This window comes from Nematolebias whitei, chromosome 12 (assembly GCF_014905685.2).
Source record: "Nematolebias whitei isolate Nwh7 chromosome 12, NemWhi1, whole genome shotgun sequence".
Taxonomy (NCBI): domain Eukaryota; kingdom Metazoa; phylum Chordata; class Actinopteri; order Cyprinodontiformes; family Rivulidae; genus Nematolebias; species Nematolebias whitei.
Genome location: NC_056509.1, coordinates 45,268,820 through 45,295,567, shown reverse-complemented (window position 1 = coordinate 45,295,567; position 26,748 = coordinate 45,268,820). Strand labels below are relative to the sequence as shown.

General features: G+C 41.4%; 1 protein-coding gene across 1 annotated transcript in view; it reads left to right on the top strand.

The window, feature by feature from the left end:
- Nucleotides 1-24,921, top strand: part of igf2r (insulin-like growth factor 2 receptor) — a 66,421-nt gene extending 41,500 nt beyond the window's left edge. Inside the window, exons 29-51 of the mRNA XM_037685955.1 lie at nt 1,539-1,642; nt 3,379-3,512; nt 3,589-3,785; nt 3,948-4,074; nt 4,319-4,447; nt 7,042-7,201; nt 8,561-8,669; nt 9,236-9,317; nt 9,411-9,544; nt 10,214-10,363; nt 10,435-10,593; nt 10,724-10,934; nt 12,144-12,296; nt 14,866-15,100; nt 16,409-16,542; nt 17,907-18,024; nt 19,392-19,538; nt 20,569-20,753; nt 20,976-21,162; nt 21,249-21,395; nt 21,482-21,551; nt 24,258-24,536; nt 24,609-24,921. Coding sequence (XP_037541883.1) covers nt 1,539-1,642; nt 3,379-3,512; nt 3,589-3,785; nt 3,948-4,074; nt 4,319-4,447; nt 7,042-7,201; nt 8,561-8,669; nt 9,236-9,317; nt 9,411-9,544; nt 10,214-10,363; nt 10,435-10,593; nt 10,724-10,934; nt 12,144-12,296; nt 14,866-15,100; nt 16,409-16,542; nt 17,907-18,024; nt 19,392-19,538; nt 20,569-20,753; nt 20,976-21,162; nt 21,249-21,395; nt 21,482-21,551; nt 24,258-24,536; nt 24,609-24,758 — 3,501 coding nt within the window. The 3' untranslated portion in view covers nt 24,759-24,921. The remainder of the gene's footprint in view (nt 1-1,538; nt 1,643-3,378; nt 3,513-3,588; nt 3,786-3,947; nt 4,075-4,318; nt 4,448-7,041; nt 7,202-8,560; nt 8,670-9,235; nt 9,318-9,410; nt 9,545-10,213; nt 10,364-10,434; nt 10,594-10,723; nt 10,935-12,143; nt 12,297-14,865; nt 15,101-16,408; nt 16,543-17,906; nt 18,025-19,391; nt 19,539-20,568; nt 20,754-20,975; nt 21,163-21,248; nt 21,396-21,481; nt 21,552-24,257; nt 24,537-24,608) is intronic.
- Nucleotides 24,922-26,748: the final 1,827 nt, after the last annotated feature.

Sequence of the window (26,748 nt, the reverse complement as noted above, 5' to 3'; positions counted from 1 at the left end):
TATATATATATATATATATATATATATACATACATACATGTATGAACATTGCAGAATAAGTTACTAACTTGTAAGCACAATAAGCATTTGTAAACCTTTTTTTTTTTTATATATATATAATATTGTAATTTAGCATTACATTATAATTATCTACAACTAATATTTTATCCTAGAATTAGGTTTACAAATGCTTATTGTGCTTAAAAGGCAGTAACTTGGTCTGAAATGTTTCATATAACAACTCTAGATGAAATGTATAGGTGAACAGATTTGGCTCACTATTTGGCAACAAATTGGTCAGTTTTATCTCTGTCATCCGTAATTACGGTAATGCATAATAAACAGTTATTAATGATTTATAAAGTGTTTATAGAGGAATTAATAAACTGTTTATTAGCCATCTATAAGGGGAGCCTTATTGTAAAGTGGTACCAAAATGGGTAATATTTAAGTCTAATGATAACTCCATTCTGTTAAAAAAAACAAAAAAAACAACTAAACTCTGTCATTTCACTTTAATGGCGGTGTTTTTTTGAACGAGACACGTAATGTGTTTCTGTTATCAGAGGGTTGTTTTAGCTTATGTAAAGCTAAAAGCAGTGTTAGCTTCTGTTAGCTTGAACAGAATAGGTCTGAGCCCAAAGCAGCTCTCGGAGTGAAGACGGTTCAAAAAGAGCAAGTCTAAGGTCAGACGGCTTCATATCGTCCTGTTGTTTTAATGTTTAGCAGGACACGGCTTTTCAAGACCTAAATCTGAGAATATGGAAAGCACTGAATTATTTATTATTCTTGGCTTAATGATCAATTGGCCTGCCTTGTAACGAGCAAAATAATGATTGATACTATGAATGTTTGTTGTCATGTGATTTGTAAATGTCACAGAAACAAGTCTGCTTCCTTCAATCAGAAAACCTTTTCCCATAGGCTGTTTATAGCAGCATAGAAGTAAAAGTTATACTATATAGCTCTTTAAAATGAGGATTTGACAAAATATCTGATTGGTAATTGATTATTTTTTCCTTACTATACAGATTTTTAAATAAGAGATGATCTTTTTGCAGTCTTGTGCTGTACATTTATGGATGTTTATCCTTTTTTCAGCGACATCTTGGTTGTTTTTGTGGGGGCTACTTTAGCTCGGTGGTCAGTGCTGAGGCCTTGTAATCCTCAGGCTGCTGGTTCAAGCCCAGGTCGTGTCAGGAAAGGCATTTTGCATCAAACAATGGCCAAATCTTTATTGCCAAATCCTCGTTTGTTTAATTAAAGTTTGCTCAAGTTCTCGGAAGAAAGGAGCAGCCAAAAGCAAAACGGCGACATTTAATAAACTAGACGGATTACAGTCATTAGGATCCGTTTTTGACAGGTTTTAGCAGAATCGGTCATCAGTACTCACATGGTTTTAAATTTGAGTGAAAGTGTGTTTTTGTTTGAAACGTCTGACGGTTTGTGCAGTTTTTTTTAAAAACCTCTGTTTATTCCAGCTTTTACATGAAAATAATGATTTTCTACATGATTTTAAAATGAATTTCTTTTTCCAGGGAGAACCAGAGTTCATAAAAGAGACTCCGGAGTGTACCTACATGTTCGACTGGCCCACGGCGCTGGCCTGCGTCCCACTTAAAACCACCAGCTGCTCCTACATGTAAACGACATTCTCTCATTCTGAACTTTGCAAAAGATTTCAGTCACTTATTTCTTTATATTTTACATCAAAGAAGTCAAACTTTTGGAATAATTAATCGTTAAAGCTCATTCAAGTCTTCAGTGAATCTGATCTCTGCTGTTTGTCCTTAAAATAATCTGAAAATATGACGAGTATTAAATAATAAAAAGACTATCTGCAGTACATGATCAGTATCAGTAGTATATTGTGGGGAGTGGCGCAGAGGTTAGAGAAGAAGGGCCTGTGACTGGAAAGTCGCAGGTTCGACTCCGGTACAGACATCAAAATGTGGGTGGAAAAGGTGAAACGCCCACACCTGCCTCCACTCTCATTTGTACCACTCCGAGCCCTTGAGCAAAGCTCTTAACCCCCAACATCCGCTCCCAAACGGGTCTCTCTTGAAAATGAGTTCTCGTGACTCAAAGACTACCTGTATAAATAAAGGGTAAAAAAAAGGTATCCAAAAGTGACACATTTAAGAAACTGAAAAAAAAAAAAATCCTACAAAACTAAGAGGAACTTGTGCGATAAATAATCTTTCATTTTACACACATTTCTATATTATACTTTATTAAATATCCCCATTGGAGATTAATAAAGTATAATATATGATTGTTAAGTTGCCTTTTTATAGATATTACTAGTAATCTGTCTGTTTTTAGAGTCCAGTTTGCAAGCATAGTAGTCCCTCGTTTATCGCGGGTGTTTAGTGACCACGCCCACCCGCGTTAAGTGAACCCACATGAAGTAGGGATACAGTAATCCAAGTTCAGTTCAAGTTCAGTAAACTTTGTCATGACGTGCCAGGCTGCAGTCACACTCATCACCTGTTACTCCCAATCTCCCTCCTTAAATAAACAATTTAAATTTAAATACTGTAACATTTACAGCATGGATTGTTTATTTAAAATGTTAGTGTTTTAAATTTAAACTGTAGAGAAGAGAAGTGCAGCAGGACGTCAAAGGGATGTCGCACAGCTTCAGCTCTGCAGCACCGAGCAGAAATGTACTTCTTGATCAAATACACTTCAACTGAACATAGAAGTTCTAAAATAATTAAAAATAACTTTGAACAATTTTATATTTTGTGATTATGACGATTTTACGATGTGACATACTTTGAATTTTAAGTTGGAAGGCAAAAGTTGATCGGTGCGTCTGGACAGCAAAGGGTTAACCCTTCACAACGCTGCAGCAGGAAAAATGTGTGCGTGGCAGAGAAGGAAATCAGCTGATCGGCTGCACTTGTGATGATGCAAAATCATTTAAAATCATTTATTTAAAATAAACTCATCCATCAATCAGCCAAGTGTCATGTCCAATTTTATTTTGAAAATCCGCCATAAAGGAACTGCAAAGTAGCGAGGGACTACTGTACGTTTATCTTCCTCTTCTAATTCTTCCAGCTTCCTCCTTGTTATTTCATATCACTTATTGTTTGTGTCTCAGTAAACGACTTTTTAAATAATATTTTTGAGTTGCTAAATGAGTACAGTTTATTAGGAATGCTTTTATTATGAGGCTCTCTTTTCCTTTATATTTAAATGTAGATGTTTGGATTTAAAATCAAATCTTAAAGTCAAACCCCTCGTCGACACAAAAACATTTGTTCTTAAATTGCAATGACTGTTAGGATCAATATGTGAGCTGATGCTGAGTAATTCAAGGGTTTACAGAAAAACGGTTCAGTTAACATTTCGTGTTGTTTTTCTCAGTGACGGTCAGGGCCACTCCTATGACCTTTCACCTCTGGCTTTGGACTCTCAGAACTGGGAGGTGGAACTTTCTACGGGAGACACCAGGAAGCGGTTTTACATCAACGTGTGCAGGTCCCTGGTGCAGCAGGGAGGTCAGTGCCCGCGCTCACGGCAGTGTTTAAAACCCAGTTCAGGTCAAACGGTGACGCTGTGCTCGTCTCGCTGCAGGGAAGTGGAAGTGTCCTTCCGGCTCTGCGTCCTGCATGAAGGATGGAGACGATTACGTGAGTCTGGGACAGGTGGAGTCCAGTCCCATGTGGGACAGTACCGTCCTGAAGCTGCAGTACACCAGCGGACAGGCCTGCCCCGACGAAAGCCGGAACAGGACCAGCATCATCCGCTTCAAGTGCGACAAAGATAAAGTGGTGAGACTTTCTTATTGTTCTGTTTTTAGGGAATTTCTTTGTGTTTTTGTGGATATTGATCAAACGTCTCGTCTGTGAGACGAGTAGCTTTTAGCCGAGACTACAGAAAGAAGTAGCTTTTATCTTTGTGTTTATTAAAACAACAACAACTATTTTTCCCAGGATTCCCGGCCCACTTTGATCTCTGAGATCGAGGACTGTGTGTACACCTTCCTGTGGTTAACAGCAGCTGCTTGTCCTTTAAACAGCGTCCAACAGGACGACTGCAGAGTCACCAACCCCGCCACAGGTCAGAAACGCCCAAACCTGCTCCATCGGCTCCTTTCATGAGTAAAAATAAAAACAAAACATAGAAAAGTTATGTTTAATTTAGAACACTGTTATTATCTCATAAAGATTGAAACACAACGACTGATAAAGTATCAAAGAAGTGATCTTTTTAGCTGCTTTTTAGGCTTTTAAAAATAAATATTTATTTAAAATTGGATTGTAAAAGTTTATCGTCTGAACTTTAATTTTTCTTTTTCTTTTAGGGCATTTGTTTGACCTGAACTCTTTGCAGAAAGCCGACGGTTACACGGTTTACGATCATGAAAACACAAAGATGTTCCGCATGAACGTCTGCGGAGAGATGACCAACAGCGGCTGCGACCCGGGCACCGGTATGTAGCACCACCCACTGAGAAAACCAAAAACCAGTAAGGAACCAGGTTGGTTTTCCACAGCCAGAGAGCAGCTCAGAGCCATGTTACGTTTTTATACGTCTCAACTGGTAAATATCTGATCCGTTCTCCGGTCAGATCAGAGGTTTTCACAGATAACGGTGTTTATTCCTGCAAGCAGGTGTCTTAATATCACCAATCTGTTTATAAACGCTGCTACGAACGCGAGCGACATTTCTAACAAGACCTAGAAACATCAGCTGCTGATTTTAAGAGATAATAAAGTAAATGATGCTCCAAGTCTATGGTTGTGAAGGCAGCTCCTCCGATCTCTGACCCACTTGAGCAGAGAAGGTTTTGTTCTTTTCTTTAATGAAGCAGAGTCGAAGAGAGACTAATTAATTATGTGCTTGTCAAAAGACAGTTGTGTATTGTTGTATGGCCCTGTTCATTTTGGCGTTCCACAGGGCTTTGTTCTGGAGCCATTGCTGTTTCTGCTCTATCTGCTCCCGCTTGGTGATACTTTCATCTTTTAAGGATATCTCTTATCATTGTTATGCTGATGCCATCCAGTTATATATTTCTTTTCTTCCAAATGAAGTTTCAAAACTACACATTTTACTTTACTCTTTGGATTCGATTAAAAGCTGGATGAATGAAAGTTTCCTCCAGCTAACTGGAGAGAAAACTGAAGTTGCTCCAGAAAAAAATTACAGCAGTGACGAAGCAAATCCTTGGGTCTCTTGGTCATTTTGCTAAATCCTCGGTTAGAAACCTTGGGATAACCTTTGACTCAGTTTTTACTCTGGAAAATCATGTACAGTCTCTGATCCATTCCTGCTTTTTTACCATCTGTGAAATATCGCCAAGCTTAGCCGTACTGTCTCTCGTCCAGAATTGGAAATGTTAATTCATGCTTTTGTTTGGTCTTGCCTGGATTTTTGTAATGCACCGTACACTTGTTTAACCAAAACCTCCCTAGAAATCCTCCTCTAGCTGCTGCTAGACTCCTGACTGCATCTTCAAAACTTTGTCATATAACTCCACTTCTAAAGCAACTCCATTGGCTCCCAGTTCATTATCGAGTGGATTTCAAGGTTTTGGTTTGGACTTTGCGAGCTCTGCACGGACAGACACCAATTTAAATCTCAGAACATTTACATCCCTACACCCCAATCAGGGCTTTGAGGTCTTGTGATCAAGACCTGCTGATTGTTCCCCAGACAAAACTGAAAACTAAAAGAGACGGAGCAACAAAGTCCATGCTCAGTAATCCAGGTATACAATCCAACATTTTTCAGTCAGGTCCAGATGACCTGACTGAAAAATGTTGGATAAGAGACAGAACCTTTTGTTCTGTAGCTCCAAGACTCTGGAAACTCTCGACCTCTCCGATCAGCGGCTTCTTTTAAAGGCCAGCTAAAATTTATCTTTTTTTAATTTGCCTTTTCTTAAATTTGTTTTGTGCTTTTGTTTATTTTGTTTGTCAAAGCACTTTGTGATTTTTATCTCGAGAACCGCTTTATAAATTTTGTTTTACATACTTACTTACTTATTATGGTTTAGACTGTCTGCCCATAAATTTTCTCTTGTCTGGCCCATAACTTCTGATCCACTTGAGATGATTTGATGAAGCTTGATACACATAAACATCATCGCTAGACGGAGTGTCTTGTACACTTTTCATCACCCCAGGTCCAAGGTCAAGGTCTCAAATCAAGGTCAAATGTTCAAGGTCTTTGCTTGTCTGGGCCATTGCTGTAGATTGCTGTATAATAGACAGATGACGGGCGTATAATGTGCTGTATGCAGTCCTCTTGTTAAACAAGCGCTTACAACCGTAAACTTGACGCTGCTCCTGACAGAAGTGCTTCTTTCCCCAGTAAAGAGTTGGTGCAGAGTTGGCACTGGTTTGCACAGGAACCCCCTGAGCTCATTAGATAATTAACACGACGTTAGACTAAGATGGCCTGCTAAAACAACCCAAACGTTACTTAAATAATCTGAGCGCACGTGCAGAAAAACAACATTTTAAGTTAGAAATCAGAGGGATAGCTTCTTTTTTTTTTTTTTGTCCTTCTTACATGTGCATGTAACTTCCAAGTAATAAAATGTTTCCTGCAGGTTTTTCTCTTATTTCTGGTTACTGTTTAAAACTCCAGTCGAGTTATGCAACTCCGAGGACGTGCGTCACTGCGGTGCTCAAACTGCAGCGCAAAGCACCAAAATAAAATGTAACGAGACACTTTGTGCAATTATTGACCGCTCTTCCAAAAGCTGCACGCAAAGTCCAGTTTGTGGTTATAATCGTGGGAATGTTTGGAAATGTTTAATCTGTGTCAAATCCACTCAGGCAGAATAATCTTGGAAAATGAGCACTTTATGAGTGAGATGCTCAAAGTTTGCGCACTGTTCAGTGAACAGACAGTGACAGTAAAAATCACTACAGCCTGTAAAATAAATTAAAAAAGAAGCGTTACATTTACAAAAACTCTGTATATTAGAAACAGTTTAGCAGTTGCTCCTCGTACAGCACTCTAAACGGATGTAAATGTCTCATTGTCTGTATTTTCTCGTGCACGTGTTTGTTGCAGCCGTGTGTATAAAGGGAGGAGACTCGGTGGTCAGCGGCGGTCAGGTGAGCAGGAAACTCGTCTACAAGGACCACGTCGTGGAGCTGACGTACGAAGGAGGAAGCACCTGCTCTGCGAACTCCTCCCTGAAACACAAAACCATCGTGCACTTTATCTGCAGGTACTTCTCCCTCTAACCGCTCTGAATCTGCGTGTTTAGTCTGCGAGTTAAACCTCTCAGCTGATGGAGGATGTTTTTGCTCATCCATCCATCATCTTCCGCTTGTTCTGAAGTCGGGTCACGGCGGCAGCAGCTCGAGCAGGACCCAAGGTGTTCCCAGACCATCCGAGAGACAGTCTCTCCAGCGTGTCCTGGGTCTTCCCCGGGGTCTCCTCCCAGTCGGACATGCCCCAAGCACCTCCGTAGGGAGGCGCCCAGTGAGCATCCTTACCAGATGTTTGAACCACCTCTACTGGCTCCTCTGGATGTGGAGGAGCAATGGTTCTACTCTTGAGTCTTTCCTGAAAACTGAACTTCTCACCCTATTCCTGGGTGCATTCACACCAGCTCTGTTGTCCCGAACTCTAGCCCGTTTGCCTAGGAAGTCCGGTTCATTTGGGGCGGTGTGGACGCGCCATCGAACTCTGTCACGGAACAAAAAGGTGAACTCTGGCCTGGTCTAAAACCTAGGTCTCAGTCCGGTAGAAGAAAACTCTAGCGCGGTTCGAGTACAGTGTGAATGCAAGCAGACCGGACACCGCTCCGCAAGCAGGAAGTGGAGTACAGCGCAGGGCAAACAAACACGCATTTCTCGTACCTCATATGGAGCCGTCAGATGCTTTGTGTGAAAAACAATATTCTCCATGGTCTTCTGTCTCATCTTCTGCTCATGCTGAGTCCATTGTTGAAAAATGACAAAATATAACTCCTAAAACCGCTAAAACTTGACGCCACTCCGGCTTTTTTTATTTCCAGAAGAAGTGTCTTCAGAGGTTTTTGTGTCGTTTCTTTCAGTAGTTCTTTGTGCAGGCGAGCGGGGGAACAGGTTGACTCGACTGCACAGCGCAGTGTGAATGCAAACGCACCAGCTCACATGTAAACAAAATGTCATGAATATTAGTCCCAAACCGAACCGAGTCTACCGGACTGTCAGGTGTGAAAACGACCTTAGAGATGGGGTGAGAAGTTCAGCTACCCTGTGGAGGAAACTCATTTCAACCACCTGTATACACATAGACTGACCGGTAAACGGAGAGCTTTCCCTTACAGCTCAGCTCCCTCTTCACCACATTGTATTAGTCATCTGTTAATCATCCATTGATTCAAATGAGGTGTGTTGGAGCAGATGAACCTCTAAACATGCAAGATAGTGGTCCTCAAAAACCAGGATTGGACCCCTCTGGTTTTTAAAATATCGCTGAGATTTAGTGGATGCGAGTTGTTTTAAGGCAGTCGTGTACGTTATTAATCTTGTTAAATCTGAAATGTGTCCTCTGTAGCGGTTCTTTTAAGATTAGTTTTATTTTTATGTTCGTTCAGACCATCTAGCATGGACCTGACCCCTGAAGAACTGGTTCTCATCGACTCAAACGCTGAAACGTGCACACACTTCTTCTCTGTGCACACACCCCTGCTGTGTGAACAAACCGTAAGTACTGAGGAACTTTTAATATATTTACATAGAAATACATGTTTTCACCCATGACTGGTCTTGTAAAATATTAATTTGAATGTATTTTATACGCTACAGTTGTTCTTCACAAAGATCAATACGAACTTCTAAAAAAATTAAAGTGTTTTTTCTGAACACAACCCTTCATGTATTCAATTCAGTTAATTCAATAACCTTTTTAAAACGGCAAATGATTTAAAAATACAGTAGAGAAGTGCCACATTTACACAAGAAGCTTATTTACACAAATTCAAGTGGAAAACTTGTTGCATTCCTTTATAAATTAGCAACAAATCGACCCTTTTAAAGAGTAAATGGGTTTTTATCAGAGAGCAATGGGCGGCATTGTCTCATCTGATTTTTAAAAGGAATGCATGATTGAATTTTTAGGTGCAGTGGAGGAATTAGACGGAGGCATGTTCAGAGAACAGTGATAAATTCATTTTTAGAAAGAAAATACACTTTAAAAGGAGATGGATTCTTGTGTTGTGTTTTCCAGTTTGGTTTCAGACTCGCTTTCCCTCTTATCATTTATTTCTCAGGTAACTTGTTCAGTCCAGAACGGCTCTGCTCTGATAGACCTGACTCCTCTCATTCACATCAGTGGGTTCTACACAGCGACAGGTCAGTGAGCCAAAGCTTAAAAACACATCAGATCACTGGCAAACATAAAAAAATGACAGATTTTTTAAAAATTATTATTATTTTTCCTCTCAGATGATGCAGTGGACCAAAATAATGCATCTCCAGACTTTTACATCAACATCTGTCAGCCGCTGAACCCCATCCCTGGAGTCACCTGTCCACCTGGAGCTGCTGTCTGTATGGACCCTGATAACGGACCACCTAAGGTGGAAAAACACCAAATGATCACTTTTAATACATTTATCAAATAAACACCAGCATACCTTAAATAATAAGTACATTAGGGATGTTGTGCAATTTGTCTAATTTTAGCTGAAAGATTGAGCTAAACTTTGGTGCACCAACGACTGAGATTCATCCCAACACTACTCCAAGTGCTCATAGATCTCATGGAATCATTCGGGGTTGCATAAAGTTATTTTCAAAGCTCTCCGAGTTTAAAAGTGGCATGAACGACAGCAGTCGAAACGAGGCGGCTGTGGATCAGTGGTTAGAGCAGTCGTCCTCCAACGAGAGAATCGAGAGCTTCGATTCCAGCAGTTAACTTTGACTTGGTCATCTTAAAAATAGCTCGCATGATGGAAAAAGTGTGGACGCCCCTGGTTTAGACAATAAGATGATTTATTCAGGATAAATCTGCAGAGATGTAGTAGAGCTGTGTGAATGTGTTTGTGGGTAAATGTGAAGCACTTTGGGCAGAAAGGCTCTTTATAAGTACAGTTTAACGTACAAGTGTAATGACAAACAATATTCTTAAGTTTGAGACGATACAGGATCTAAGGTGTTTAATGATTGCGTTATAAAAAATATATGTTTCTTATTTGTCTGTATTTTCTGCTCTCTTTAATTTTGTTTTTTTCTGCTACTGATTGAAGGACATTGGGCGGACCACCAGCGGTCCTCAGGTGAACAGTGTGACAGGTAAGGTGTTCATCACCTACCTAAGCTCCACCAGCTGTGATGCTGACCCCTCAAAGAACTACTCCTCAACCATCATCTTTACCTGCCAGAGAGGCCTGGAGCTGGTCGGTCAACAGTCAATAATCAATAGTTCGGTCTCCTTATCTTTTAATCACACCGCTACCTTTATGTCCAGGGTTCTCCTCAGATGCTGGAGCTCCAGGGTTGTATTTATTTGTTTGAGTGGGCGACCCCTCTAGTTTGCTCCGATGCCACTCAGACCAGCGGCTGCAACCTCACAGACTCCCAGCTCCAGTTCACCTTTGACCTTGGCACCCTCGCTGATGAATTTCAGGTGAGCTTCAAGTGTTGTTTGCCATCAAAGATGATTTTATTATTTAACTGGAGAATTGCATTATTTGACTTTCTCCTGTGGAGGTTTTGTTGGATCCAGTAGTAAAACAATGGTTCTTTAAATGTTTCAGGTCAATGGGAGCTCTGGCATGTATCACATCCACGTCTGCGGTTCGGTGGCAGAGCAGGCCTGTAACCAGAGTGCCATTTGTCAGGTGTCCGGTTCTGGTTCTGACAAGTCCGCTTCATCGTTTGGCATCAGCAAAGTCATGACGATGGACTACAAACATGACGAGGAGGCGGTGCTGATGCAGTACGGTGGAGGAGCCCCCTGCCCCCCAGGTCAGACTCTGTTGTTACTTCAAGGCTGGGCGTTGAGTTTTTGTAAATGTCTGACAGGATCTTTTTATGGTCTGCAGCTGTAGAAAAATAAAAATGAAAATCTTTATGCGACATCGAGATATTAAAGCAGCAGAAAGGCGACGTAAAGCTGAGTAACTCTGGAGCGTTCAGGTGTGTCTGCAGGGTCCGTCGTTCTACAGGGAGAACGATCAGTCACAAAATGGGAAACACATAAGGCAGCTGCCAATCTTTTCAGGAGTGAACATTCCAGTAAATTCACCCCAAAGGTCAGACCGTGCAATGCTTAAAGAAATTAGCTCCTTCTCAGACTATTTAAACCTTGGTTAGTGGGTTAAAGGTCAAAGGTCATGGCTTGTTTAGAATCACGGCACCACAACTTAGGACTGTAACGTTTAATTTTAAGGACTTTGGAACAAAACTAGATCAGAGTACAGATGTTTACCCAGAATGCATAGCACCATGTTTGTCAACAACAAAACACAGCTCGTCAGCACAATAACCTCATGCAAGCTGTGAACCACGGGGGTGGGGGGCTGATGGTTTGGGCTCCTTGCAGTCACTGAGTGGACCCTGAACTCCTCTGCAGACAAAAAGATTGGAGAGTCGAATGTGACGAGATCTGTCCGACAGCTGAAACCTGAACTGGGTCATGAACGGGACGATGATCCGAACAACGGCACAAACAAAAATAAAATCTACACAGAACGGATCAAATAGAAAATAATCGAGGTGCTGCGGTCCCGTCCAAGTTCAGAACCTCAACCTGATTAAAACAGGTCTCTCTTGTAAATGAGTCCTCGAGGCTCAATGAGACTAACCTGTAGAAATAAAGGTTGAATGAAAAATACAAAACACTGTGCAGAGAGCTAAGCAGAAATTAAACACAACGTAAACCTCAATTAACTCGAGTTATGTTTAAAAGAAGAGTGGGCCAGAATTCCTCCACAACCATGTCAGACACATAAAAGTCCTACAGAAGACAACTGCTGAGTTACTGCTGGTAAACGAGGTTCTTCCAGCTGCTGGCTCAGAGGCAGGACTTTTCAGGTTTTGTTGTTGCATTTAAATTTAGCGTTCATGCTGCGTTGTCCGTCTGACGTATTTAAACGAACAGGTATTTTATTCTTATGCTACTGATCGTACCTGCAGTCCAGTTAAAGGAGGAGTTTTTGTCTTTCTGTGTCTCAGTGACGGTTCATGAAAAAGCGTGTGTGTTCCCGTTCACCTACATGAAGAAGCAGTATCAAGAGTGCACCACAGACGGAAGTACCGATGGCAGGAAGTGGTGCTCGACCACTTCCAACTATGACCGTGACAAGAAGTGGGGGCACTGCAGCAAAGGTGAGATATCGGTGCTTTAAAAGCTTTGTGGCACGAGTCCGTTTCTGTTAACACGAGTACCGACTGAAGCTGCGATCAAGAGCTGAGCTGGAGTTTCTTCGATATAAAAGAGCATTTTGAATTTATATAGAACATAAACATCAATAAAAACAGAAATAAACATTTTCAGTAGCAAATAAAAGATGCAGAAACTCATGCCTTGGATATATTATATATTCATCTTAATTTGACTAAAGTGATGCTCTGAATTAAAAAAAAAAACTTGACGAAACCAAACACGTTTGTTTGTTCATGACGCCAGCATCGTAGTGGATCTTCTAAAATACTAAAGAATTCAACAAATCTACTGTGTTTTATGGCAATTTATTAAGAGAAATACAGAAAATAACAGGATTAGTTGTCCAACAGCAGGCCACAGGTCTAGCAGGGCTCAGTGGGTCTGCAGGAGTTATGGCCCAGACTAAAAGCGAAGGGTTTGGTACCCTTGTGGCTCTGACCCAGACCATGAGCCGGTCTCTGGCTCAGAATCAGGATGCCTTTATTGTCATTATACGCAAGTACAATGAGATTAAGAGCCACTCCTTCTTTCAGTGCAAAACATGCTTAAGAAAAACACACACTAAAAATATAAAAATGTAACGCAATATAGATATAATAGCACTATGAAAGTTTTAAAAAAACAAGTTATTTCACAATTATGTAAATTTGAATGTTGCACATTATGAATATTAGTGATTGAGAGTCGATGGAAGTTCTTGTGATCAGAGCCACACACTGATGTGGACGACCTGATTACTCAACAGAAGGTTTTATGATCCAGCAGTCACAATAAAAGAGCTTATTGCTTTTTAATTTATGTATTTTTTTTGAGTCACATCTTTGGGTTCACACAAGTTTGAAATGTTCTTTGCAATTACCGTAATTTCTGGTTTATAAGCCGCTACATTTTTCACACGCTTTGATTATACAACGCTGCGGCTAATTTATGGATTTTTTTTTTGTGACAGACTAACAAGCTTCCTGCCACCAAAGCATTTAGCCTCGTCACACCCGGGCGCTCACACAGCTGCCAAATACACGTCTCTCTTGGAGGGGTGGGTCCTCGTGACTCACCATTATGTTTACATGGACATAAGTAATTGCATTAAACAGCCATTCAGAATAAAAATGCTTCGGATTATTCTTTGTTGATTCAGCTCGATCCGAAAGAATTTGTAATCCGAACGAGACGGGTGGTTTATGCCGATTCATAATCTGAAAGGTGCACATGTAAACACTCAATCTGTTCATTTTGTTTCCGATTGTGGAAAACTGACCTGACTGCGCACGTGCAACTTAGTCTACCTCACGTATTTCTGCCTGGCTAATGCTAATAGTATTAGCATGTCGAGGACGCAAAACTGGTCGATGAGCGACGCAACATTTCATCTAGAAACTTGGACAGAGCTCAAAATGATCTGTATCACCTGCAGCTCAGTCGGGGAGCGCAGCAACGTCTCCACCGTCATTAAAACCTGGCGCGGGTCCATTATGGGCGCTCAGGTTTGTTTATGTTCATCCCGGAAGTAGAACTCTCTTGTTTTGTGTTTTTTTTTTTAAGAAAAGTTTACCACTCTGCGCGTGTCAGTACTTCTATTCTGAATAAAAACCCGCTGCCTGTAAACGCTCATCGTGAACAGATTGTGCCCATGTAAATGATACATTTGGATTATTTAATCTGAAAACATTACAATCCAGTCAAAGAATTTTGTGCATGTAAACAAAGATGAAACTACTTTTTTTGTTTTGTTTTGTTTTCATTCAACCTTTATTTCTACAGGTTAATCCCAGTGAGCCTCAGGAACGTGATGACAATAGTGGACAACAATAGACGGTCTTAAAGGATGTGTACAAATAAAAAAAATGTAAAAGACAAGTGAAAATAAAATGGTTATTAAAAGGAAAGGAAACCTGTATAAATAAAGGATTTTTAAAAATCTAACCAATAAAATTATCGATCAGGTCACAGTGGACCAGTGAAACTTCAGCCGTGTTACAGGCACTGTTCAGAAAAAAAAAAAAAGCATTTATGGTACCGGTACATATTAAAAGTTTTTAAAAATTTTTGTGTAAATCATGTTGTAACGTGGGCTTATACACATGCGACCTGTATACGTTCTTTTTTTTTCCTTTTTAAATTTAGCAGGCGTGGCTTACCGTATATTCAGGTGCGCTCAATAGTCTGGAAATTAAGGAAACACAAATATATCAAAACCTCTTTGGAATCAATAACATAAAATAATTTTCCATTCACAATAGAAATGTATATACTCCCGTTTCCAGTTGGTTTCAAATAAACAAATTTGAAAATTTTAAAAATATATATTTTTTTTCTTGACAAAGTAACACATTTCTTTAAAAAAAAAATAAAAACTGAACAATTTATCTTAAAATGTGAAGTTTTCTGAAGAAAAAAATCTAATAAATTGTTAAAAATCCTGTAATTTGGGTGGGGTTTAGACCGCCTCGTCAAAATAACTAATAGACCATTGATGTGGGCCTCGAGTCTAACGGTCCGTCTCTGTTCCAGTTTCAGCCAAGCGTCAGTCCTCCATCTTGTTCACCTGCGACCAGTCTGCAGGCCGCGGCTCCCCTCAGCTGCTGTCGGAGACGGCGGGTTGTTCGGCCGCGTTCCAGTGGCGCACCAACGCCGTTTGTCTCCCCAAGAAGATGGAGTGCAAGTTGGTCAGTCAGCACAAGACCTTCACCTTCAGGTCCCTGTCGTCCCTCACGGAGCCGTGGAAGTTCAAGACCGAAGAATATTCGTAAGTCTGCTTTGAATTTATTTACAGGTCTCTCTTGTAAACGAGTCCTCGTGACTCAATGAGACTAACCTGCATCAAAAAGTGGTAGATTGGATCGGGGACTGCCTAGAAAGGCAGCCACCGATTATTATCCACCTGAAAAGGGTGTGCAACATGCACCCACACAAATTTTATATCAAGACGACCAACTTGGCACCGTGATATGTGCCATTAATTTTATTGACATTTTGAGTTACCGTGGCGACGTAATTTGCAAACAAAGGCGCCATTTCTCTCATTGAAACAATCTATAATCAGCCATTTTTAGAGAAATTAAGCTAAAATTTGGTGTGTTGGTAGCTGAGAGCTAAATTTAAATGCCTTTAACGCAGCTATTTTTGCACATAAAGAGCTGAAATTTGGTGTGGTTATAGCTGAGAATGTTCCCCGTCACTTCCTGAATCCAAATCAAAAATCCAAGATGGCCACCATAGCTTAAAAAGAAAAAAACACTATAAGTCGTTGATATATTTTGCCACACTGAGCTGAAATTTGGTATGGCGGTAGCTGAGATCAAACCCCTACGCATAGTACGGTCAAATCAAATTTTTAAAATGGCCGCAGCGTGGCAGTCCCCGTCACAGTTCTCCGGGAACTTTCTAGTTTTAGTTATTGTTTTGGTACTTTTAGCTTGCCTTTAGCTTGTGTTTGGCCTTTAACTTATCGCTACTTCTAGTTTTTAGATAACCTTTAGCTACATTAACTTTTAGCTAGCATTTTGTTACCTTTAGCCTTTAGCTAGTGTTTTGTTACTTATTGGCTTTTATTCTACTTCTTTTTGCAAGTGTTTCTTTTTTCTTTTTTCAGTTTTAGCGTATCCTTTTTAGCATCTTTTAGCTTTCACGAGTTTCAAAAACAAACGTCAGTTTGATTTATTTTATTTTTTTTAAGTAAAATTACCACAAATTTTACCTAAAAAACCGTCTTGAAATACAGAATAAATGATCGATGACCAGAGCACAAGTTTTAAACATCAGAACATCTGCTCCTGCAGAAATCAGTGTTTTTCAGTCTTGGTCCTCGGAGCCAACAGACCAGTATGTTTCGAACATTGTCCAGGTATAAACCGATGAGACATTAACAGGCCACTGAGGGGGTCGATTATTCCTTTGAATTAAATATTTTGAAGCAGCAAAAACTTGCAGAGCATTGAGGACCACAGTCAGGAAACTGTCATGGAGGATGTGTTGACGGCACGAGGCTCAGACTTTCTGCTTTGTTCTACGAGTGTAAATAATTGTCTCCTTTGTTTGTTCTCCTCGACCTCAGGTACTACATCAACCTGTGTCAGGGGATCCACGGCGGGCTGACGGACTGTCCAGAGGGGGCAGCGGTGTGCCGACACTCATCAGGACAGACTCAGACTCTGGGACGAGTTTACACTCAGAAAATGAACTACACTGGTGAGCAAACTAAACGCATCACCGTACTTTACAACAAAATAATGAAATATACGCATCTAGCTTCGTTTGCTGTAATGTTTATTTCTGCTCATGGCCAGTCAGGAAGACTGTGCAGCACCTGCTCGTTATTTTGTGCCTCACTTGCATCTGGATTTTGAGCTTCACAAAACTAATATCGCTGATTATACATCGACTCAAACACGCTCGTCCTGTTCAGCACGTGCAAACAATCTGCACTCGTTCTGCGAGTTTGATCTTCCGTCACAAACGCAGCCGGTGTAAAAGTGTCCGAAAGACTAAAATGTTTTCACACGGTGAGCTCCAGGTCTTAACAGATGAATTACAGAGACATTAGTTAAACCTGCATGAACAACATTTGACTGTTTCAGGGAGGAATCGCTCTCAGGATGATGTTTTAACGTCACTGATCATCACTGCGGCTTCGTATTGTCTCTTTCTGTGCCGTGGAGAGTGTGCCGTTAACCATGACCTCATCAGGCGGATTGGACCCCCTAGTTTGCAGTTGGGCTGAGGGTCCAGGAGGGTTCCACCATATTTATTCCATAAGATAATTACTTTGGGTTCTGTTAGACCTCTGGGTGTGAAGTAACATCTGTTAAAATGTTTTATATTCGTATAGTTTTTTTCTGATTTTTATGCCCTTTTCTGATAATTCATCGCAGGAAGAGCAGATAAATTGGATTTTTCCTGACACGTCTGCCTTCTTTTTAGTCTTCTGAGCAATAATACACAGCTGCAGACTCTCAAAGCCGCACCGAGGTCCTACGTTTGTGAGGACCTGCCAGTCCGAGGTCACTTCCAGAAGCAGCCTGTATTTTTCTGGTTTTTACGCAAATGAAAGCACAGATACCATTTTTATTATTGTCCATATTTTTTATGGTTTTGTGTTGCATCCAACGGTACTTCAAAAACCTGAAGTGGTTTGGCCTGTTTGCCATTCTCAACATGCAAAAGGGATTATTTTCTCCTATTTCTGCACGTGCATCAACCAGAAGACGCCTGAGCGTGGCCAGACTTCAGAGTGGCCCCTGCAGTTTCTTTCTGAGACACCAGATATTATAATAAACAAATATTTCTCACAAACAGATGCTATTTGCTGTGGTAGCTACATAAGTTTTATTTTTTTCCTCAGAATTCATGTGTAGTTATATTCACCTTTTATAAATGTGGACAAACTGCACCAGCGCAGAGAGACACCGTTTGGTTGTCAGTGCGGTGTAATCACATTAATATTAGATTGATGCACTTAATCCTGTCTTGTACTCTCAAAAGACGCACACTCCACTACTGAATCTGAGTTCTTTCTTCTGTCATCTTCATCACAAACCTGTTTTCCTTTGCAGATGGAAAGATCTTCGTCAGCTACTCGGCAGGAGATGACGTTTGTGGCAACGGCAGGAAGGCCAGGACGGTGATCCAGCTGAGCTGTGGCCGTACAGTTGGTCACCCGTCACTCCTCAGGTAGCGTATTGCTGAGAAACAGGGGTTTCCCCAAATTCTCTAATTTTATTTTCATCAAAAACTAGAAAATAAATGCTGTTCAACAAATGTACCGCACTTTTTGCTCTATAAGTTGCACCTTTTTAGTTAAATCATCGTGCCCTGCGACTTATACAGCGAAGCGACTTATTTTTGTTTTTCATTTATAACCTTCTTTTTGCCTGAGATCTGACAATTTCGTTCATTCTGACATGGAAAATATTGAACACTACCATTTTCAGCCGCTAGAGGGCGCTCGAGTAATATGGCAAGCCCAGTGTCTCATTAATAGGTAAAAGTGGCTATTAATGAGACACTTGACTTGCCGTACAAAGCCACCTTCGTCTCGCTCTGGAACTCGTGAAGCAATCAGCTGCATGTCGCTGCGCCGCCCAGGTGAAATGCAGCTGATTTGACCATTAAGGTGCATTTATTAAGGAAAAGTTAAATTGAGACGCACCTTTGCTGTAATTTCAGGCAAACAAATAATTGTTTTTAGGTGGTTATCTTGTTAAATTTAGAAGAAATCCACAGCGAGTCCTTCTTCTGTGCGCTCCCGCAGCTGCAAATCAGCTTTCGAAATGCAGCCGAGTTGACAGTTAAAGTGCATTTATTAAGGAAAAGTTAGACTTAGACACACCTTTGCTATAATTTCAAGCAAACAAACAATTGTTTTTAAGTGTTAATCTTGTTAGAGTCCTCCCGTGCACGATCCCACGGCCGTCATTTGGCAGCCCATCGATTTTTGGCACAACACCGGCCCACATTTCTCGTTGTCAGCGGTGACATGTAATAAATGCAACTTATTTATGGATTTTTCCACTTTTATTAGACATATTTGGACTGATGTGACGTGTACGGCGGAAAGTGTGGTAATACCTAATTACACTTTAAGAATCAATAATTTTCCTTTGATAATACTGGGGATGTATTTCTTCAAAATAATGTGTATATTTCCACAAACGCATCACTCTCAGCAGAGATGCTCAGTTAATCAGTATGTTGGTCTTAAAAGTTAAAAATTCCTCCTCAAGCGTTGTTGAGTTGCTCTGTACAAACATTTCACAACACACCGGATGTTATTCAGTCACAGCTTGTTGGGTTTAATATAAAATCACAAAAGAAGTCTTAAAATCAATTTTTTTTATTTGTATGTTTGCTGTTTTTTTACACAACACAGACGTCGTTTTATGTTTATTTTTTATTATTTACCAGCAGTATTTACAGTGCTTTTGTTTTTTTAATTATCCTAACCGGCCAAACTGGACCCCATCGTCCTAACAGGGTCAGATTGAAGTGACAGAAATGTCCGTTTGTTGTCAGCGTTTGTGTTTTTTGTGCGTGAACAGAGTCGACGCAGCGTCCTGTGAGTTTGTGATTGGCTGGGAGACTCTGTACGCCTGCGAGGAGAAACAACGCGAGGTGGAGATGGAGAATGGGACGATAAAGATTCCCGACACCGGAGCCGTTCTGAGTCTGGGAGCGCTCTACTTCAGGTAACCGACGCACAAGTCCACCTGTGAGACGGCTTTAACACATAAACTACATGAAGCAGGTAGAGGGTGGGGACATGGGCCAGTCATGAGACTGTCATAAACGTGACAGTATTTTGAGTTGAAGGATGCGTCTACTTCCTGAAATCCAAAAACAAGTCATTTTTTAACTTTTCTTTTGTCATCTAAACCGATAGAATGCTGAACTTTTAATATAGAGAAGAGACAGAAGTGTAAAGAGAACCGAGATGAGTAGAAATGTTCAAGCTGCTTCCAGTAGTTCATTAGCGTCACCGTGACAACCGACACCTGTGTCTGTCACTCCCTGACAAAACTTGGACACCTTTGTTGACGCCCTTGCGTTGGAACACGGTGTTCGTGACGAACGAACTGATGAACACAGAAGTCCAATCACGCCCCTCCAGGTCAGAGAGTGAGCGTCTCTGACTCTGGAGGAAGGTCCAGCCCCTCTCAAGGAGACCGGTTCTAGAACCCGCATTGTGTGTTGAGGTGAGCACGTCTGGATCTAGTCGGTACCTCTCAATCTCGCGCACAAGTTCAGGCTCCTTCCCCACCAGAGAGGTGAGGGTCAGAACGCCAGAGCCCCCGTAGGACCCACAGGAAGGTAAACCCATGTATTTTATTCAGGTGTGAGCCCGACCAAGACCCATAGGTCGGGCCCGGTCACCAGGCGCTCATTGACGACCCCTCCCCCAGGTCTGGGTTCAGGTTGGACCCCTGCTAACCCACGTTCAGGCGAGGGGTATCAAGCTGCTTGGTGTCTTCGTTCCTTACAAATATCGTAAATCGCTGTGTCTGGCCTGTCACCTATACCAGTCTGCCTTGAGCGACCCAACAGAAAGTTTGTAGAATAGTTCAGGCGCACAGATTCCTCCACCACGATCAAGATCCAGGTCTGAAACTAAACTATGTAGCTCCCTTTGGGCTACCCATTTTACCTCACAATGATGGACAATCATCTTGTTTACTTAAACAAAACAAGACGTGTGTTTAAGGTGTTTATGTTTTTCAGCCCTCACAAGGCGTCTGGAGACATCCGTCCCAACGGCGACAGCTACATCTACCACATCCAGCTGTCGGGCATCACCAACAGCTCCCTGACCAGTTGTGTTGGTGCCACCATCTGCCAGGTCAAGCTGAATGATATCTACAGACGTAAGATTGGCCTCTCCACCAAAGCCAAGTATTACATTAAAGGTATTGATATTTGTGAACAATAAAACTTAAGTAAATTATTATTATTCAAATTCAGTGCCGCCACGGTCCCCACCTCTAGAAGGACCATAATTTGCCAGGCTTGACCATGTTGTGGTCCACTGAGACCAAAACCGAGTGTCAGGTCTATAAATAATAACAGATCCTTTAAGGTTATTCTCAAACGTTTAAAATTAAATCATGTTGTTACTTCTTTGTCTTCAGGAGGAAATTTGGACGTAATGGTTCCCACTGACTCAAAGTGTGGCCGTGCAAAGACCAAGTCAGTCTCGTCCATCATCATGTTCCACTGCAAACCTTTAGCAGGCGTCGGTATCCCAGAGTTCCTGCTGGAGACGGACGAGTGCCAGTATCTGTTCATGTGGCACACAGAAGCTGTGTGTGGTCTCACGTAAGTAAAGCTCTTTTTTTTAATCTAATCATCAGATGTCTTAAATTTAGTTCCAGGAGGTAAAAGTAGTTAAATTCTTTCTGCAGAACTGTTGACAGACAGACGACGGACGGCGACGACTTCACTCCAGCTTCTTCTGGGCGGAGCCAGACGGCGGGACTCCTGATGACCGTCCTGTTGGTGTGTCTGATCATCTGTCTGCTGGGGCTTTTGCTCCACAAGAGAGAGAGGAGGTGAAGCCTCGGACATCCCAGTTGTCTTTGTGTCGTAGATTAAAAAATATATATATGTTTAATATGTGTTTTATGAATCTTTCCAGGGAACTGGTGATGCAGAAGGTCGCTGGTTGTTGCAGGAGAGGAAACCAAGTCTCCTATAAATATTCAAAGGTTTGTCGATGATGCGTGTTCTTATTCGTCAAACAGAAAACCAGACAGATCAGATTTAATGTTTTTAAATGAAGGTTCAGTTTGTCCTCATGCAGTTATTGCCCTAAACAAAAACAAAATAAATCCTTTTTGCTTTTTTCTGGAGCGAATACATACAATTTAAAAAAAAAAACATTTGGTCTCTATTAACATTTTCTAAAAGAAAGAAATTTGAACAATAAACTGCTCAAACAGTTTTTTTCTAAACTGATTACTGTAATTTTCGGACTGTAAGCCGCTACTCTTTTCACATGCTGTGAGGCTTATACAATGCTGCGGCTACTTAATGGATTATTTTTTTTTTGGACAGGTAACGAGCGTCATGCCGCCAAAACATTTAGCCTCGTCACACCCGGGTGCTCACAGAGCGGCCCAATACAGGTCTCTCTTTGTGGGGTGGGTCCTCATAACTCAGTGAGACTACCTGTATAAATAAAGGTTTAAAAAAAATAAATATGACAAATGGAATTACCGAACTGGTCACAGTGGACCAATGAAACGGGGAGGGGAGAACAGGGAGGGGGGATAATCCCCCATCCATGTGAGGTGGGATTCCCCTGTTTGCACAGAGCAACTTTTGCTCCGCTCCAGTGGATCCCGACAGCGGAGCAGTAGGAATATTTTTACACATTTTACACCGCTTTATCGTTTTATCATTTCTTCTTTTTACTTTTCATTTTATACGCTTTTTATACGCTTGTCTATTGTTGTGTGTACCTCATCTGTGCTCGTTGTTAAAACGGGTCTCTCTTGAAAATGAGTCCTCGTGGCTCAATGAGACTAACCTGTAGAAATAAAGGTTGAATGACAAATTCAACCTTGACAGGTCATCTTATCTCAATTCATCTGGAAGTTTTGTAAATCTTTGATGCTCTGCCCCTCCCACCGAGGAAGTCTACGGACCAATCAGAGGGGCCCAGACTTTTTTTAATTCTATCATACGTTCGTCCTTGGCTGTCCTCGGCACCCCCCGAGAGTGCACGGATCTCTCCAGAGGGAACTATTTGAACTGAGCGATTTTATCCGAACTCTGCAGAGTCTCTGTGTGTTGTCTCTGGACATACTCACCGTCGTTGCGTGCCCCCCCTCCCCCACGCGGAATGTCGGTGTCATTATGTGCTCGTTGTGCAAGGGTTTTTTTTCATTATCGTGCCGTTAACCTTCAGCCAAAGATTAAGAGCATGTTGGGAATTGTTTTGCCTCCAAACCCGATGTGTCATTTTCACAACTTGTTATTGTCTGTCCAAACAGGTGTCACTTGTAAACGAATCTTCGAGGCTCAGTGAGATTTGTCCGTTTAAATAAAGGTTGAATAAAAAAAAATGAAGATGGCGATCAGTGACTTCCTATTAGGCTACTGTTTTTTTTTTAGTTTGTTTGTTTGTTTTTTAAACCAGCCGTGTTACAGGCATTATTAAGAAAGAAAAAAAAAAAAGCATTTAAAAAATGTTTAAAACGCCTATGGTAAATATCAAAAAATGTGGACACCAGCGGCTTTTATATACAAAACTATTATTATTATTGTTAATTTAGTGGGTGCCGCTTATAGTCATGTGCGCTAGGGCTTTAACAGACTACTCGAGTAATCTACACATCGGTTCCTAGGACATCTATCGAGTTTTTTAATTTCACGTCGAGTATCCGTGGTGACGTCATCACGTCGCCGTTACGTCATTGCGCCACGTGTCACGTGATCCGCACCGGGCGTGGGTTATAAAATGGATTCCTCCCAGCAGATGGAGCGGAGCAGGCCCAGTCTTGGCAAACTGGTAGAAACGCATCAATAGTCTGGAAATATTTCACTAAAGATGAATCTTTCGGTTCAACTACCGTAAGGAAACAGAAAATTAATCAACTTCCTGACTGTTTGGAGCTCGTTGCGAACCGGTGTTACACCATATTCTGTGACCACTGTGTATTGTGACCGTAGGGGGCGGTGTTGCATGCACTGTTGCAGGTCACAGAATATGGTGTAACACCGGGTCCAATCCCTGAACCAGCTTCTTCTGACCTTGTTTCACAAACAAAAAGCAAAAAATATTAATCTGTAAACCTATAAAAAAAAACCTATAAACATATTAATCTCTAAAACTAAACCTAATGCGCACCACAGCTGGCAGTGGTGCGGGGTGGTCGGCCCCCCCACTGTTTTTAGTTTTGTTTTTGATGTGCTGCATGTTTCTTTCAGTTTTGCAGTTTAATAATAAAAACTAATAGTTTTGTTTTTCCTGTGACTTATTTGCTGTATGATAAATGGTAGGAGCATAATTTATGCTCCCAATGTTTTGTTGGTCTTTTTTGTAAATAATGACCTTTTGTTGTGGTTTTATTTATTTATTTATTTTTGTATCTTTAGATCCTATGATGTCATCAAGTGCTCGAGTTCTACTAGAGTTTTATTATGTTAATGTCGAGTTTAAAAATTATGTAGTCGTTCAACCCCTAATGTGCGCTCAATAGTCCGGAAATTATGGTAATTAGAAGGTGATGTAAGATCCAATTTTTGGTCAGATTTTCATGAAGTCGAGCAGAACGACTACAAAGAAAGGCAAAAAAAAGTGTAGAAAACATAAATAAATAAAATTTCTCGTGTAAATAAACGAAAGGAGAAACTGAGTCCACCTGATCCAGTTTGCTGTTTGTCTTGGCTCTCCGTCCTCTCCTCAGGTCAACACAGACGAAGGAGGTGAAGAGGAGATGGAGTGGCTGATGGAGGAGCTCGAAGCCCCTCCTTCTTCCTCCTCCTCCCACCGCGGCAGGAGTAACCATAGCAACGGCCACATCAGGACCAAGCGCGTGAACACGGAGGGCCTGCGGTCGTTCTCGCTGGACGAGCAGGAGGACGACAGCGAGGACGAGGTCCTGAGCGTCCCAGGGGTCCGAGTGGTCAAACCGTCCTCTGTCTCCTCCAGGAAGTCCACGACCCATCACACCGCCTTCCTGCAGGTGAGCGTCCTCTCTCCCATCGACGGGTCGCCGCTCGCGTCTCAAAAAGCTCACGTGAGGCTTAAATTTCAGGAGGAGAGCGACGAGGACCTGGTCGGCCTCCTGGACGAGTCGGACCGGGAGAGGAAGAGCAGAGGAGCTCGTTCTTCAGGCCTCAGTCACGGTAACGCCACCAGGAAACGGGAGGAGGAGGACAGCGACGAGGACCTCCTCAGGGTGTGATGTCACCTCCCCCTTCCTGTTTCACTCCGTCCAATCAGAACTCTTCTCTCAGTGAATGTCTCCACGATAACAACAACTTCCTGAAAGCAGAACTCTTTTCTCTGTCGGGGGACGGTTTTTGTTGAGCTGCACCTTCGCTCGACCTCCTCGGACTCGGTTCACCTTCTGCAGACTGCTTTAATTTATTGAGACGTTATTATTTAAGCTGTTCTCCTCCTGGTTCTGGATCCACAGGACTTTTTTTTAGTTTCCTCAGTCTCTACGTGAATGTGCTGCAGACTGGAGGCGGGCAGCGTTCCTCGGTGAAAAGAATAAATTCTGTCCGGTGTGGGGTTTTCTCTCTCGGTGGATTGAAATGACGTCGTGCCGTCGTTTTAGCACTTTGATGACCTGACGACGACGTGTCTGGCTGCAGACTGACGGAACGTTTCTCTTCTTGAACTTTCGTGGAAAACGGGTGAATCGAGGCTGTTTTTAGGCGAGGGCGGTAAACGTGCACGCTGGTCGGGGTTTATTTAAGGGAACGGTCTTTTCCTGCTGTTTACAGTTGCTGTTAGAGCAGTTTATTTAAATTTTTTTAACTTTGAAGCGAAAGTACGATGCCTTCCCAATGAATCCACATACTCGTCTATGAGTCACGTCCGGCGGCGGGCGGGTTTTGTCTGTTTTTGATCCGAGGCGTTCGTAAATGATCATCTTTGTTTTTTATGGTTTGTTTGTGTGAAAGTAGCGATGGCCTTAGGCGTGAATGGATGAGTGACTGAAGGGAAGCTGATGTTGAAGGACCCCCCCCCCCCCCCCCCCACACACACACACACACTGAACTGCGCCGTGTCGGGCCAAATGATCGTGACGTGTCAAATCAAAACTACGAAACTAAAATACTTCAATAAAACGGTGACGTGTTCCAGTGAAAGCGTGATCCTCACAGTATTTGGGCGTCGCCCCTCGTCAACATTTTCCTCAGTTTTTATAGTGATTTTAGTTTTGGCCACATCTGGAGATTTTTTTTATTTATTTCCTCATGCGAGCTTGTAGAATTTTTGTTCACATTTTAGAGCTGAAGTTCAACAAAAAGCTGAAAACAAACAAATGTTTGAACCCACTTTTTTTTTTATGTCGCTCCGAAAACAGCGATTTATGGCGTATCAGAGGAAAATCAACTGAGGAGTGAACCCGACTGTATTTGTTTGGTTTTTACGGTTTTTGGAGTTTTTATTTTCTTGACCCGATCCAAAGTGCAGTTTTTGGTACTCCCAGATCCTTCACAACAAGAGTCTGAAACTCTCAAATAATCTGAATCTTATTAAAAAGTGACATTATTATTATTATTATTATTATTATTATTATTTGTTCTCATGCTGCAGCGTAAACCACCAGAAATTTGAGGAAATCATTCTTGGGTGGTGTAGAGCTCCAGACGTAAATACTTCTTCAATTAAAACCATTTTTTAAAGTAATTAAATCACAACAAAAAAATATTATCAGTAGTTATTGTGAGTATTTAGGCTAAACGTTTGTTTTTTTACTCCTTTAAGTCTCAAAAAGGAACATTATTTTTGCCATTTGAGTTTTATTTTTATGATTATATCGGGATTTTTATCTTAATATTTTTGACTTCCTCAGTTGTTTTTCGGAGTGGCTCGAATTCAGCGTCACGTTTTTTTATTTAGCAAAAAAGTTGTTTTAATTTTCTTCTCACGGTCGGGAATTTACGACGGAGCTTTAGGGCCACGCTAAGAAAAAAAAAATTAAAAGCCATAAAATTACGAGAATAAAGTTTTGCGAGACTTTTTTTTTCTTCAGCTCTCATTTATTTATTTATTTATTTATTTATTTTCCACAAGTCGGATCCACGACGGTACCTGTCAATCAGTCCAGTAGGCGTGTCAGCAAATGACCAATCCGAAACTAAATGCTCCTTACCTGCAGAGCTGTGCTGCAGCCCATCAAAGCGTACCACCTGACTGTAAGTCCTGACACTGATAAT